General features: G+C 37.2%; 1 protein-coding gene across 1 annotated transcript; it reads left to right on the plus strand.

Annotated features, from left to right (window-relative positions):
- The first annotated feature begins 212 nt into the window (after positions 1-212).
- On the plus strand, positions 213-10,630 carry LOC115213445. The gene is made up of 5 exons (XM_029782421.2): positions 213-368; positions 3,764-3,951; positions 7,236-7,400; positions 8,070-8,261; positions 9,925-10,630. Exons 1-5 carry the CDS (start codon positions 308-310, stop codon positions 10,123-10,125), a joined length of 807 nt encoding a protein of 268 aa, XP_029638281.1. The 5' UTR covers positions 213-307; the 3' UTR covers positions 10,126-10,630.
- Positions 10,631-16,789: the final 6,159 nt, after the last annotated feature.

The raw sequence follows: 16,789 nt of genomic DNA on the forward strand, positions 1-16,789 counted from the left end.
AAGCTTCAAAGTAAGGAAGATAAACGTAAACAATATCGTTTGCCTTATTCGACAATGCAAATATGTTATGCTGCCAGCTAATATTCCCAGCCTTTCATATTCCTTTGCTTTCAATCATATTATTATATAAACCTAATTCCAGTATTTTTATATTTTTTTATTTTTATCTTCTGCAACGCGCTTTTGAAAGTTTTCAATGATTTTTTTCTGAGAAAACTGCAATGTGTTACCATTCAAATTGACAATAAGTCACAGAAAATGCTAGCTTAATAAAATCATTAAGTAGCCAAATGTTGAACTTGCGAACATGATAAATTGGAAAATATTTACATTTCTAGTGTATTTTTTCTGCTTTCCAGCTTTGCATGGTATGTAATATTAACTTTCATAACTAACTTTAAAAGAAGCGTTTTTCGTAATTTTCAAACTCATAAAATTGATTAGAAATGAACACGAGATGTTTGTATGTGCATTGGTTAGAAATGTGTGTTAAATATAATGACTATATTGCGACTTAGTATAATATTTATAGTTAATAGTCTAGATTAAGAAAACGTAATCTGTGGTATCCAGAATATCAAAGATGTTTGAGAAAATTATGAGAAATATTCTAAAATTACTTTACATTACTTATAAAGACAAATATACAACACACTTACATAAACATATACACAACTCACACACGCACGCACGCACGCACACACACACACACACACACACACACACACACACACACACACACACACACACACACACGATGCACTCACGCAAACACACATTCTTAAATATTTTCCATTAAATATTTTACCTCTTGTCTCCCTTAGAAATAAAAATCTTATGCACCCTGTTTTAACAGGGTTAATTGATCAACATTGTATAATTCTTACAAACGAAAGTGTTGAATATTATTTTGCTATAAGTTTCTTTTTATTCTCAACTGAGTTATGTAAGCATATTCTGAACTGAGTTATGTATCTCTTGCTTTTTTCTTCTGTTCAAATGTTTTACTTCTCATAAATTACCTTCAATGCAAAGAAAACAAAACAATTTCACTTCCCTTAAGTAAGATCTAAATTAATAATCATTATTGTCGTTATTATTAAGGCACCAAGAAGGCGGCGAGCTGGCAGAATCGTTAGCACGCCTGGTGAAATGCTTAGTCTGCCGCAACGTTCTGAGTTCAAATTCCGCCGAGGTCGACGTTGCCTTTCATTCTTTCGGAGTCGATGAAATAAGTACCAGCTACGCACTAGAGTCGATGTAAATCGACTAGCCCCTTTACCTGGTGACCGTACCTCCCTCTCCAGGCTCACTTTCCTTTTCAAGTGGAATCTGAAAAAGTCAATGAGGCCTTGTCCAAAGAGGAAGGTACCCATCTTCAACCCTTTCAATGGTATCCACCACACAACCTCTTTTGTCATAGCCACCAGACAGAAAATTACCCCACCTCCCGACCAAAGGAAGGAGGCGGGGAGATCTTCACAATGGACTCGGACGATAGCCGGATCCGTCCTACACGTGACAATAACTGTTCGACAAAGATCCACAAGTCAGCAAAGCGCGGATACTGTACGAGAGCATGCAGAACGGTTACATTGTTCCGCGTGCATCTCGGAAAAGCCCGACTGACTGCACGCCTGTGCCTGTAGAGCTTATTTTGAACCAGCAGCGTCCCCCGTAGCATTGCCAGGCCAAGTATTTCTGGAAGTTATGCATGGTTTCCGGCCCGAAAGTATTCCTCGACGTCCAGGACCTCTCTGAAAAGGTCGTTGCTCTTGCCCTTCACTAATCCCCTATAGAACTCCAAGATGGAACTTCCACCGACTGCATTTCCTGAGAGGCTGAGGACTGTGAGCACTTAGAGACACTGTAGGTGTCAAGCACCCTGCCTCGGTCTACGTCTGATCCAACACTGTAGCTCCGTCAAGGAGACAAGGTGCGGAAAAGCGCGTTCAACAAACAGTGACCACACCTACTCACCGTTAAGGTATTGCTGGAGCTCTCGCAGTCTCAGCGCATGTCTGCGCAGCCTCAGCCACGGCATGCCCAGTCCTCCATGAAACGGGTGCTGACAGGAAGCGGAAGAGCAAACGCACCAGCCCGTTCAGCCACGAAGCGGGGCAAGGTACGTCATTCAGGCGGTAGTATATGACGGATGCGATGTACTCATTCGCCTCCTCCGCCCGAACTTTCAGAGACAGCTTCCTCTCGGTCCATTTCTAGGCAAGACTGGCCGTCCTGTCTGTCACCTCGCCCCAGTTCTTGTCCGCTTGGAGATCCGGACTGAACCAGACCCTGAGCAACTTAACAGGTCCTTCCGTCCAACGCCCCACCAAGCTGTTGGTTGGCATCTGCCTGCCTCTCCAGTTGCCGAGCTGCAGGCCCACTGACTTCTTCTGGTTGATCATTGCTCCTGTCACTGCTTCCTATTCCCTTACGGTAGTGTCGACCATCTCGATTTCCGAGATGTCCGACTCTATCACGGTGGCGTCGTCCGTATACCCTGACACGAACCCTCTGCATCCCAGTTCACGTAGGATGCCCCTCGAAACATCCAGCTTCCAAAGTAATGGCTCAAGTGCCAGTATGTAGAGAAGGGGTCAGAGTGGGCATCCTTGATGGACCGAACGCGCGATACTAAACGAGAGGTGGTCATTTACTTTGACCACCGAACAGATTTCGCTGTACATTGCGGCGATCCAGCCTCTGAAAACGAGGTCGAAACCAGCCATCTATGCCACGTTCTTTACTTACTCTCTCTATAAAGTATCGCGTGAGGTGGAGGTTATCGTGTATAGTTCTGCAGGGAATAGCGGAAGTCTACGCATCACCCACCTGTCTGTCAACGACAAGCGCCAAACTCTTTGCTGACACCTTGGCCAAAATTTTGTATTCTGTATTTAGCTGAGTTACCGGCCTAAAGTTATCAACAATGTTCCCCTTGTTCCTGGTGTACTCTTATCAGACGGGTAGTCATGATGGGTATACTGGGCTTCGTATATTTTTACCCCAGTGTCACTTTGATGGCGTGCGCTGCCCTCTCACTCAATAATAATAATAATAATAATAATAATAATAATAATAATAATAATAATAATAATAATAATAATAATTAGAAATAACTTTGCTGGGTAGAGTCAAGCGTAATTGTAATGAATCGACCTACATAGAACATATCAATCTTTTTATACTTGGCCTGTACTTATTTTATAAATTTCAGAAGGTTGACCTACGTAGGACTTGAACTCCAGACAAGCTATTTTGTGCGACGCTCAACTAATTTTTCTATTTCCCATTCACGAGTAACTAAGCTTACAGACTTTCTTCATAAACACAATTAAAATCACTTTTATACTTTTCTTTTATTTTTCTTGAACACTAAAGCTGATTACCCGGTTTCCATGGAGTTCAGGTAACCGAGATAACAACGTTCTCTCCGAACGGAACGCCGGGCCATTTCAGGGTTCAAATCCACCGATTTTTAAGGCAGAGCACAAGTTGATTACGTCGTGCCAAGTATTCGACCGACACTCGACTTTTATTGACCGCGAAGGTATGAAAGGCAATTGACTCCGATGAGACTTAAAATCAGAATGTAACATGACGGAAGAAATGCCGCTAAGCATTTTGTCCGACGTGCTAACGATTCTACCAGCTATTTTATTTTTTTTTTAGTACCATTTAGCTATTTGTAATGAATCAATTTACATATGATTCTTTTATTCTACTTTGTACATTATGAAATTTTTGTTTCATTCTTTAGATACAGACATGTCATTTTTCACAGTTGGACCTATCAAAGATGTTATTCAAAAAGGGAGGCAACTATTTTTGGATCAAGGTGCTCAAAATATAGTAAAATCTGGTACAGTTCCTTACAACAGTAGTTTGGCAGTCAGTTATGGGAAGTTAGACAAAGAAAACTTCATAATGATGGGTCATTATGTACAGGTTTGTATTTCGTATATAATAATAATAATAATAATAATAATAATAATAATAATAATTAATTAATTAATTAATTCGTTTATTGGCCACAAAGGCTGACAAAAATAATTGTACAACAGAACAATTAAACAAAAGGTTTAATGGGCATAGATTCGACGTCAGGCACAATAACAGTAGTTCGACAGAACTTGCTGAACATTTCGTTTCAAGCGGCTGCAATTTTGAAGAAGACTTGAAAGTGCATATTCTCAGAAAATATTCTGCACTTCTCAGAATGTATGAGGAGAAATATGTTTGCGGGTTATTAATATCAAATTTATACAAAATTTAATAATAAATCTCTGAACGAGATATATGCTTGCATACAGTTTTTCGAGATCAGTGACGAAAAGTTACTGGAAAAACCATATAAGGATTTGCATTGGGACTCCCTTCATCGAAAACCGGTGACTGACGTATGCTGAAGACAGGTAAATATCTAGAAACTGCAGTCCGTGCGTATCACTTAGGTTGACGAGGGAGGGATGACCTCCCTTTGCAAATACCATAAGGGCACAGAAAGTGTGCCTAAAGCCAGCTGGAGACGATGTTCTCGTGGGGCTACAAGCTACAGTAACACCCACCCTTAGCGGTTAGCCATATTGAGATGGCAAGTATACCTCATATTATACAAAATTGTTTGATTAAATATCTTTCTTTTTCTTTTTTCTGTCGTCTTCTTTTTTCTGTTTTTTTTCTGTCTTTTTCTTTTTGCCTGTTATAAAATTGAAGCTTAAAAACTGATGATGGCATTCCATCAACGTATGGACGCTGGTTGCTCTCGTTCATACTTTACGTTTAAATTTCTATAATTTTGAATTTTTATCACTTCTTATTTTGAACTTGACAAAGACAGACTTACTGTTGAAATATCGTTCAACCAATAAAATATCTATTACAATCGAATCGCGCTTTTCGCCTTGACTGTTTACTTTTGTGAAGTGTTACGTCAATCCTTTTTAAAATATAATAATAATAATGATAATAATAATAATAATAATAATAATAATAATAATAATAATAATAAACTTTTAATGCTTTACTTCTACAGAGATGATAAATTATTATCTTGACAGAATGATTTTTCATCTCCCAACAACCAAACAGAAAACCGCTGCTTAAATGTTAAACCCTTTAACTGTGAAATTAAATTTCATATTCTGTTGTGTCTGGGGAAACTCATTCTCTTTTAGTGCCTTATTATTTAACACACTCACCTGTAAAATTTCCACTTATTTCTTATTTTTATTTTCTAAAATTTTCGTTGCGTCTTGCAACCTTTTCAATAGTCTCAATATTTTCAATAGACTCAAGACTATTGAAAAGGTTGCAAGACGCAACGAAAATTTTAGAAAATAAAAATAAGAAATAAGTGGAAATTTTACAGGTGAGTGTGTTAAATAATAAGGCACTAAAAGAGAATGAGTTTCCCCAGACACAACAGAATATGCTTCAACACACGAACTCATATAAAGAATCTTGCAAACCAAATCCAAAAACGAAATATTAAATTTCATAGTTATTCCAGTAATGATAAAAAAAAAAGAATTTATATTTCTTGAAAGTTACTTTGCTTCAATAAACTTGGCATATCTCAACAAAAATTAGCTTCAAACTTAACAATCCTCAACAAAGGATAGATTGGTGCATAAAGATGCTCTCCGCAGTTAAGGGTGATGAAATTTTGAGTGGATGTGTATGATATCTACAGTAAAAGGGTTAAAAGCAATCTAAAACTCATAACAATTTCACTGTAATCGTAGAATAATTATATCATTAATAAGAACAACAAAAGAAACGGTAATAACAAAAGCAACGCTAATACTGTTGTATCCTTGGAGAGGTATTATGCTAATACTAATCTTTTAAATAGGCATAAGGTCAGTTAATTAGGAGGGTTTAGCCAATAAACCCTAAAAATCAACCCTAGTACTTTATTTTATCAATCTCGGAAAGATGGAAGACAAAGAATCGGGAGAAATACTGCAGGGCAGCTTTCCTGATCCTCTAACGCTTTGGTCACTCCACCGTCTTCAAATGTTTTCTGATTTATGTAAAAGGCCAGCAATTTGGAAGAAAGGAGACCAGTCAGTACCATTAACCTCAATACTCGGCTGATGCTTCATTTTATTGATCCCCCCCCCCCCATCAGGATGAAATACAATGTAGCCCTCGGTAGAATGTGAACTCAGAAGAAATAATGTAAAGCAATTTTAACGACGCTCTAATAATTCTTTCTAATTTTGGTAAAAGACCAGCTATATCGACCCTAGTGCTCAGCTGGTGCTTATTTTATTGATTCCGAGAGGATGAAAGACAAGGTCGACCTCGGTGGAATCGAAACTCAGAACGTGAAGACGGACGAAATGCTGCTGAGCATTCTGCCAGACTGCCGCTTTAGCCGACGCTCTAATTATAATAATTGTTTCTGATCTAGGCATAAGACCAGCAATTTTACGGGGAGGGTGTTACTCGATTAAAACAGGACAATGTAGCTTAGTCAAAATATTGATGGCTAATTGAAATAAACTAGATGGGATATAGGGCCCATGTTGGACAATAAGGTAAAGGAAGTTCTCTAAGGATTTGAGTATCTTATATACCAAAGAACAAATTACTGCCAAGACCGGATTGAAGTTTAGAAAATAATCATAGATCACATGTATAAATAAATAATCAGTGTGTGTGTGCGTGTGCGTGTGTGTGCACGCGTGTGTGTGTGTGAGAGAGTGAGAAGGGGGACAAAACGAATTGCAATGAAAAACAGCATATTAATAAACAAAATCCTCTGGAGAAACTGAGAGTATTCTAACAACTTAACTTTGCTAAAAACGAATCAAAGTTGAGATGATGCGCATGATCATTCTGAACCCGTTCCAGCAGATTTAAGCACAAATATGTTAATCGCTGTTGCATTTCGCCATCAGAGTACAACTTCTCCCTTCAGGCGATATATGTTGACAAAACACTCGATTCAGTGGTGGGGTGGACTTTGAGATGTCGTTGTTTCGATATAACTTTGTCTCTTCAGTCAAAGTTATCCCTGGATTTCTAAACCAGCAAAGAAATTATTTGCTGATGCGTAAAACAACGAGAATCAAAACGAAGACTAAATACAACAGCAATTATCATTTTCACGTGCAAATCTACTTGCGTAGATTAAGAGTACAAATATGTACATCATTCTCACCATTTAATTCAATAATTGTTTTTGTATTTTTAATTATTCCTCCTTTCCTTAATTTTAGGTGATGATGGTTATATGCAAGGATATTCTTCTGGGTTACAGCGAAGAAAATCCAATTCAAATAAAAGATTTCATTCACCAAATGAAACATTCGGGGCTTCTCCAAGTCGCTGACAGAACGCAAATACAACAAATAAGCATTGATTTTCTAAGTCCTGACAAAATGGTAAGTTCATTTCATTAAAATAATTGAAAGCATCCTAGTTGTTTATTCTTCTGTTGTCAACTTTCCCGAGGTCAACTTTACCCTTCATCCTTACTGGGTCGGTAAAATAAGTACCTGTTGTACACTGGGGTCGATATAATCGACTAACCACCTCCCTTCCCCCGAAATTTCAGATCTTGTGCCTATAGTTGATAGAATTATTTGTTCTATAAGAAGCTGGTCATCTGACCAGTGGAAAAATCGTTAGAGCGTAGGAAAAATTCTTTTTTGTTTTTCATTTTTGGCATTTTTCCAACTCGTTAAATTCTGAGTTCAAAGGTCAAACTTGACTTTCATCCCCGTAAAATTGCTGTCCTTATGCCTAAATTAAGAAAAAAATCATTGTTACTATTATCAAGGTGGCAAGCTGGTAAAATCTTTGGCGCATGAGACAAAATGCTTAGCAGCATTTCTTGCGGTTCTTTACATTCCGAGTTGAAATTCCGTCGGGGTTGGTTTTGTATTTCATCCTTTTGAGATCGATAAAATAAGTACGACTTGAGCACTGGAGCCGATGTAATCAACTTAACTACTCCCCTAAAATTGTTGACCATGTGCCAAAATTTTAAACCATCATTATTATTGTTATTGCTGTTGTTCATGTTGTTGTTGTTATTTATTGTTTTTAAGGCTGAAAGGCTACAAAACAGATATCAGCAGGATTTAGTGAAAAAGGAGGACATATTACAAGGTTTTGGACTGGAATTACAAGATTTTGCCAATATTATTTCTACTGCAGATACCGACGAAATTTTAAACAACCAGACTGTACTTGACATCAACTTGTTAGTACTTCCTGCGGACTTTGATGATCATTTGAAGGTTAGTACTTGAATAATTCAAACGCTAGATTTAAATAATTTATATTAATTCTAGATCACACATCCTTGTTTAATTCGTTGCTAGAGTCAAACACTTTCCTGTACACTTTAGGAACTTAGAAGTAGAAAGCGGAAGCTGTGATGGAAGATGTTGGAAAGGGAAGGGAAAAGTATTATAAGGAGAGGTAGCATATACGGACGTACAGACAGACAGATAGATAGATAGAGAGATAGATAGAGAGACAGATAGAACGGCAGAGAAAGAGAAGAGAGAGAGAGAGAGAGAGAGAGAGAGAGAGAGAGAGAGAGAGAGAGAGAAATTATCAGCTTATTGTCGAGTAGAGAGTGAAGTATAAAAAGGAATAACAGAAAGACTTAGAGTGAAATATATAGTACAAGTAAGTGATAAGAGTTGGAAAAAGGGAAGATAAAGTTCTACCATTGAGATATAATGTGATAAGGGGGGGTAATGTGATAAAATAACATAGATATAAAGAGTAAGTGAATGAGTGAGTGAAAGAAAAATATTGGTAGAAGAGAGTAAGAAATCCGTCTGATAACGAAGTGCCTGAAGAAGCGAAGTGAAGGCAGATTTTAAGAGAGAGAAGAAAAGCGGGTTCGTTATATTTAATAAGAGAAAAATTAGTGATCGATTGAGCGAGCGAGTGAGTGAGAATAATAGAGGAGAGCAAGGGTGTGAGAATGTGAGACTGATCGACTTCGAACTGCAGAATGAAAAGGGAGATTATCTTCTGAAAAAAGTCAATACTCTACCTACAGGAATTGATGTGAAGAATTGGTCGGCAAATACAGCGCATAACATAGGGTTTAAAAAACCCTTGAATGAAAAAAGACAGACAGCTACCTTCGGAACTCGAACCACGCATCTATTGTAGCCCAGCGTGTGTAGTTTACGTATATGTGTAGACCGAGTCTGGCAGATATCTTATATTTTGATGGGTTTTCTTTTCCGTCAAAGGGATTAGCATTTGAGATATATGGTTGTAGAAAACTTATTAGTATATATAGCATTCAGTACATATATACTTACGAAGTCCATTATTTTTACGTTGTATACTTTGTGTGAAATGTAACTTTTTGTTTGTTCCTATATTTTCTCAAAACAGTAAAACAAGCATAGAGTCATTTATTCGTTTCTACTTAGGCACAAGGCCCGAAATTTTGGGGGAGGGGGCAATCGATTACATCGACCCCAGTGTGTAACTGGTACTTATTTAATCGACTCCGGAAGGATGAAAGGCAAAGTAGACCTCGGCGGAATTTGAACTCAGAACGTAGCCGCAGACGAAATACCTATTTCTTTACTACCCACAAGGGGCTAAACACAGAGAGGACAAACAAGGACAGACTTACGGATTAAGTCGATTATATCGACACTAGTGCGTAACTGGTACTTATTCAATCGACTCCGAAAGAATGAAAAGCAAAGTCGACCTCGGCGGAATTTGAACTCAGAACGCAGCGGCGGACAGAATACCACTTAGCATTTCGCCCGGCATGCTAACGGTTCTGCCAGCTCGCCGACTTAGCATAGAGTCATGTATTGATAAACGAAATTTAAAAAAATAACACAATCACATCCATATTTCAATTTTTTAATCTATTTTAACAACTGTTCCAGTCTTTCTTCCTTTTCTTTTCAGGTACACCACCTAGAATTTGAAATTCATAGACAATCATATCATGCCCCAGGATTTGAAACAAACCAAAATTTCGTCAATGGTACATTTTACAGCATTGAGTTTGAACCGAATGAAGACGCAATCGATCAACAGAACCCGGAATCATATCAAGTGCCCGTAGTTAACATGTTAACTCATATGCCTTCCAAAGACGAACTATAAACTTTTTATAGAATATTTTTATTCTTCTTCTCATTATTATTATTATTATTATTATTATTATTATTATTATTATTGTTGTTGTTGTTGTTGTTGTTGTTGTTGTTGTTGTTGTTGTTGTCTTTTCTTGTCTTTTTAGGAATATGAAATTACAAGGAGGAGAGGATTTCCAGTCCATTCGCTCCCGCCCCTTTTAGTCGCCTCTTATGCCACGCAGGGAATACAGCGACTGCATTGTACCAGTCTCCCACCCCAGTCGCAGTGGGTTTGCTAGTTAACCCATAGCTGGGACCACTCCGGGCCAGAGCAGACCTGGCAACAGCAGTGGCTAAGTGGTGGTTCCACACTCCTCAAACCCTGAAATCAGAGCCCCAAGGTCCCAATACCGGATGTAGTTTATAGTTATACCCAAGCATAGAACAAGGCTCACCTTTTCGAACTAGAAAATGAATGGAATGACTCGTGTGTGTTTTGTTGTTGCTACCGACTCCTAAAAATGAGGATTAGGCCTGGGTATATAAAAATTTTATTATTATTATATTATTATTATTATTATTATTATTATTATTATTATTATTTTATTATTATTATATTATTATTATTATTGTTGTTGTTGTTGTGTTGTTGTTGTTGTTGTTGTTGTCTTTTCTTGTCTTTTTAGGAATATGAAATTACAAGGAGGAGAGGATTTCCAGTCCATTCGCTCCCGCCCCTTTTAGTCGCCTCTTATGCCACGCAGGGAATACAGCGACTGCATTGTACCAGTCTCCCACCCCAGTCGCAGTGGGTTTGCTAGTTAACCCATAGCTGGGACCACTCCGGGCCAGAGCAGACCTGGCAACAGCAGTGGCTAAGTGGTGGTTCCACACTCCTCAAACCCTGAAATCAGAGCCCCAAGGTCCCAATACCGGATGTAGTTTATAGTTATACCCAAGCATAGAACAAGGCTCACCTTTTCGAACTAGAAAATGAATGGAATGACTCGTGTGTGTTTTGTTGTTGCTACCGACTCCTAAAAATGAGGATTAGGCCTGGGTATATAAAAATTTTATTATTATTATTATTATTATTATTATTATTATTATTATTATTATCATCATCATCATCATCTCATCATCATCATCATCATCATCATCATCATCATCATCATTATTATCATTGTCTTTGCACAGCTTCTAACATTGGAGATGCACTACGGTGTCAGCTATTCACTACCACAGAACTAAAGTAACACCCCTTATTTTTCGAGCACCATCCGGAGTATTCGAGCGGTTCCAAGCAGTGCTCCACTCTTATTGCAGCCCCTATTTTTTCCATGCACTTCTGAAGATTTTTACGCACTCTTCCCAGGGCTCCGACAATTATTGGTACTACTATCACCTTTTTCGGCGACCACAACAGCTTAATCTCCCAAGCTCACCTGTCATATCTGTCGGCTTTTCTTTCTTCCTTATCGCATACCTTGTTGTTAGCTGGGCATGCTATATCTAAGATCGAGCATCGTTTGTTTTCGTTCTCAATTAACACTATGTCTGGTTTTCTATCCTATATCTCATGGTCGCACTGAATCATAAAATCCCATAGGATTATCATTTTCGATGATGCCTTCGGGTTTATGTTCGCACCAATTTTTTGCTCTGTGTAGTTAATACTTGTTGCCAAGTGTCCAATGGACAAGCCTTCCTATATTGTCGTGACGTGTTTTATATTCCTTCAGGGCTAGTGGCTGGTAATATGCCATACGGTTTCATCATTTTGTCCACAAATTCTGCACTTATCACTTTCTGATGTGTTGTCTATTCTGTATTTGATGTAATTCATTCTTAATGCTTGCTCTTGGGCAGCACAGATTAGATCCTCCGTTTCCGGTTTTAAATCACTTTTAGTCATCCATAACCATCCGTCATGTATTCGCTCTCGACTTGCACTCAGTTTGATAACAACACCCTGCGCATCGGTTTTATCAGGAGGCTCGGCCTCCAGATCCGTGAGAACCACAAATGTCACTGTTAGGATCGGATTAACACCCATAGTGACCCTAATGACTAAAAAGATTTTCCTGCCTCTAATTAACATATTTTTTTGTTTTCTTCCAACCACTTGAAGGTTTATCTTGCCCCAGTCCACTCAGCTGACCAAAATGAGTCGTAGCTGTAATTTAAAGGGACCAGTCGTGTCGTATTCTGTGTGAGGGTGGATCTTCCTGGGAACTACGTTAACGGTATGCATGTCTGTCGAGTACTCAGCCACTTGCGAGTTAATTTTATCCTCGTGTGGTAATGAAAAGCGAAAGTGACATCCAATATTGCTATAGTTGTCTTTGATTTAACAATATATCTATCTTTCAACTTTTCTTTCGATCTATGTATCTACTGTCTCTCTCACTTCCTCTGTGTTCCTCCTCTCACCGCTTCTGTCTATTATATATCCTTGAGTTCACTCGAAAAGTGAAACAGATGATATGGTAGAAGATACTCGTCCAAAATGTAATGCTTTAAGATTGAATTCGGAACCATGTGGTTACAAAACAAACTTCTTTACTATGTGGCAGCGGCAGTGCCCAACAAAATATTTAAAATTATATATACGAATTATTGTAATCACATTCATGAAATGCTGTAATATTTTTCTCTTAAATAAAACGTATTGACATTAGATAGAAAAATTTGTGATTGATTTCAACGATTTCTTCCCTTGTTTTGCATGGATTCGCCATTTTCTATCATGGACAAAGCTATCGCAATTTTTGACGATACGGAATTACTAGTAAATCATATGCGCGCGTCTATTGTGTGTGCATAAAATCCATACATGGTTTTAAACGGAAAAATTACCCAACTCAGATGAACATCTATGTAAAATGGATCCTGATTAATCTAAATATGAATTTTTTCTTCTAATTCAAGATCTCCTTTGGCTACAACCCAACAAAAATGTATTCAGTGAAACCTTTTTCTATACAAAAGATTCGAACAAGAATGTGATCATTTTTTCTCCATATTTCCTTTTCACTTGTACTATATACGTGAATCTTATGAATACGCACACCAATATATCTATGTGCTTTCAGAAAAATTATAGTATGAAGACATTTCTACTGTAATTTTATTTCCATACATGTAAATACATAGAATAAAACTCTTTTCCTCCTTATGTTAAAAATCTTGTTTTAATTACACTATATATATATATTATATATATATATATATATATATATATTATATATATATATATATATTATATATATATATATATATATCGTGGCACTCCGTCGGTCACGACGACGAGGGTTCCAGGTGATCCAATCAACGGAACAGAACAGCCTGCTCGTGAAATTAACGTGCAAGTGGCTGAGCACTCCACAGACACATGTACCCTTAACACAGTTCTCGGGGAGATTCAGTGTGACAAGGCTGGCCCTTTGAAATACAGGTACAACAGAAGCAGGAAGAAAGAGTGAGAGAAAGTTGTGGTGAAAGAGTACAGCAGGGTTCGCCCCCTCCCTGCATGAGACTCGTGGATCTTTAGGTGTTTTCGCTCAATAAACACTCACAACACCCGGTCTGGGAATCGAAATCGCTATCCCACTTTCACTGGGCCATTGCACCTCATGTATATTCTTCTCTCATTCCATTTTTAGTTCGTCATGCCGTGCTGACTGTACCTGTTGACTGAACCGAGACGTTAGATGTTTATTTTTCACCAGATGAAGTAGTTTTTTTTGTTGATCTTAACATCATGGAACAATACTATATATATATATATAAACATCTAACGTCTCGGTTCAGTCAACAGGTACAGTCAGCACGGCATGACGAACTAAAAATGGAATGAGAGAAGAAACGAGAAAAGGCGAGAAGGAAGTATTTAGAAAAAGTGGAACGTTGAAAAACCGGAAAACGATAAATAAATCAGGAAGAAGCAAAAGCGGAAAAAAATATTATCTCCCTTAGACCAATAAATTTACAAGGCTGAAAAAATAGCGGCTCGAGTTTATGGTACAGTTATAAATCAGATACAAGAGCAGCTTCACAATTCTTCAACAAGAATGTAGACATATGCTTACAACCGCTGAAAAATTCAGATCTAGAGTTCAGCAGTGAGTTAGGGATCTTAAATCTGAAAAGGATCTGAACTCTTTCAGCTAAACATAACTTATATTTTTTGATCCTTTAACATATGGTGTGGATTTTTCGATTATTTTCCACTTTATGGTATGCGATGTTGCGTTAGATTTTAAACTCCATACGTGTGTAGCCAACTTAGTAGCCTTGCCTTTATCCATATGTCGAAAGGAAGCTATTTTATTAGTATAGCAATTTTTAAATTACCCTTCACATAGTCCGACATAGTTCTTCTTAACTATTGTGTTATCATTTAGCGTTGCAGTAACTTCTGCCTCATATACGATGGATTTAATCATACAACGCTGGTCAAGTGGACAGGTTCCTAGATCTTGACAATTACAATTAGATTTAGGCTTTTGGTGTTGGCCTAGTGTAGTGATATTGTTCATATTGGGGCAGCAGCTATATGATAATTTCACAGATTGAAAGTTTCCTATACCCGTGATTTTCCTGAAATTGTCTAGCAGAGTTAGTTTTTACGTTAAGGGAAAAGGGAGGAGCGAACCAATAAATTTCCCTTAGTCTCGTTGTGAGATTTAAAAATAGTAAATTTCTTTTTGGTCTATTATTATTATTCTGATTAATATTAAAGGAGTCATATACTAATAAATCTTTAAAGACGTATTTGGCTTGGGCATTGTTATAGTAGGGGGCTGCTTTGTCGAAAATTTCTTTAGAGAAAGAGTGGTTAGACACGCTGTTGATGATATGAGCTATCAGGTTTTTGAATATTACAGGAGGGTGACAAGACAGTTTATGTATATAGGCGTCTCTTTGTCTTTGTATTAAATACATTGAGATCTAAGTACCCATCTCACGACGTTGGTCTATACCAAACCGACGGTTTGGGTATTTCCCATGGCTGTGTTAGTCACACCCTTGATAAATTTAGAAAGCAATTCATTTCTAGCTTCTGTCAATGAGGCTTTAAAATCACAGTAGCTACTAATCTGTCTATAGTTAATTTTTTAGACCTTTCCCTAGACCTGAACACCTGCTCTTATAAACTTTTCCGAAAGCCTAACGAGAAACTCACATAAGCAGTCGCGTATAGTACGATGCAAGAGGAAACGATAAGAAGTGTATAAAGACATAAGCGACAAAGAAATAGTTTGATGAATTTTTATTTAAAAATAAGAAAAATTTAATATCACGACTAATTGTTTCGTAACTTAAATACATGCAAATAATTTATCTCATATTTAATAATAAATAAATTACTAACATGTCTGCATTAATGCAAAATGCAAAATGCAAAACTCCTTCAAAATAATGTAGAATTTAAGCTACGTTCTCAAGTGAAAGAAAGTCGTTTTATTTTATATTTTTATTCATTTATTGACAAAGACTTTCTTTCACCTGAGGACGTAGCTTAAATTGTGCATTACTTTGAGGGATTTTTTGCCCTTTGCATTAATGCAAACGGTTAAGTAATTTATTATGAAATATAAAAATATAAATTATTTACATACATTTCAATTACGAAACAGTTTGTTGTGGTATTAAAACTTTCCTATTGTTGTGATATTAAAACTTTCCTATATATATATATATATATATAATATATATATATATATATATATATATATATATATATATATGTATATAATGTATGTATGTATGTATGTGTGTGTAGAGAGAGAGAGAGAGAGAGAGAGAGAGAGAGCGAGAGAGAGATCTTTTAACTTTTATTTGTTTTAGTAGACCGGTTTACTCTCTTTTTTTTTTACTCTCTTTTACTTGTTTCAGTCATTTGACTGCGGCCATGCTGGAGCACCGCCTTTCGTCGAGCAAATCGACCCCGGGACTTATTCTTTGTAAGCCCAGTACTTATTCTATCGGTCTCTTTTGCCGAATCGCTAAGTGACGGAGACGTAAACACACCAGCATCGGTTGTCAAGTAATGCTAGGGGGGCAAACACAGACACACAAACACACACATACATATATATATATATATATATATATATATATATATATATATATATATATATATATATATATATATATATATATATATTATATATATATACATATATACGACAGGCTTCTTTCAGTTTCCGTCTACCAAATCCACTCACAAGGCATTGGTCGACCCGGGGCTATAGCAGAAGACACTTGCCTAAGGTGCCGCGCAGTGGGACTGAACCCGGAACAATGTGGTTGGTTAGCAAGCTACTTACCACACAGCCACTCCTGCGCCTATGTTTAGTAATGTTTTTTAAAGTTTCCTTCTTATTCTGTCGGTCGCTTCTTGCCGAACCATTAAGTGACGGGGACGTAAACAAACTATCAAGCAGTAGTGATGGACAAACACAAACACAGACGCACACAGATATATACATATATAAAATGGTTGGGAAGGTAGAAAACCTTTTATTTCCCATGGTAGGTAACTTCTTAATATTGAATTATTTCCCTTGCAATAAAGTAGAATGTTTCATATTCTAGTTTGTTAAATATTTTGGATATTTTTCTCGCGCCACTTTTTATTTTTTCAACTTGCTGAGGAATGGATTATTTTTGTACAGTATCTGATT

Source organism: Octopus sinensis, linkage group LG6, assembly GCF_006345805.1.
Source record: "Octopus sinensis linkage group LG6, ASM634580v1, whole genome shotgun sequence".
NCBI classification, from domain to species: Eukaryota; Metazoa; Mollusca; class Cephalopoda; order Octopoda; family Octopodidae; genus Octopus; species Octopus sinensis.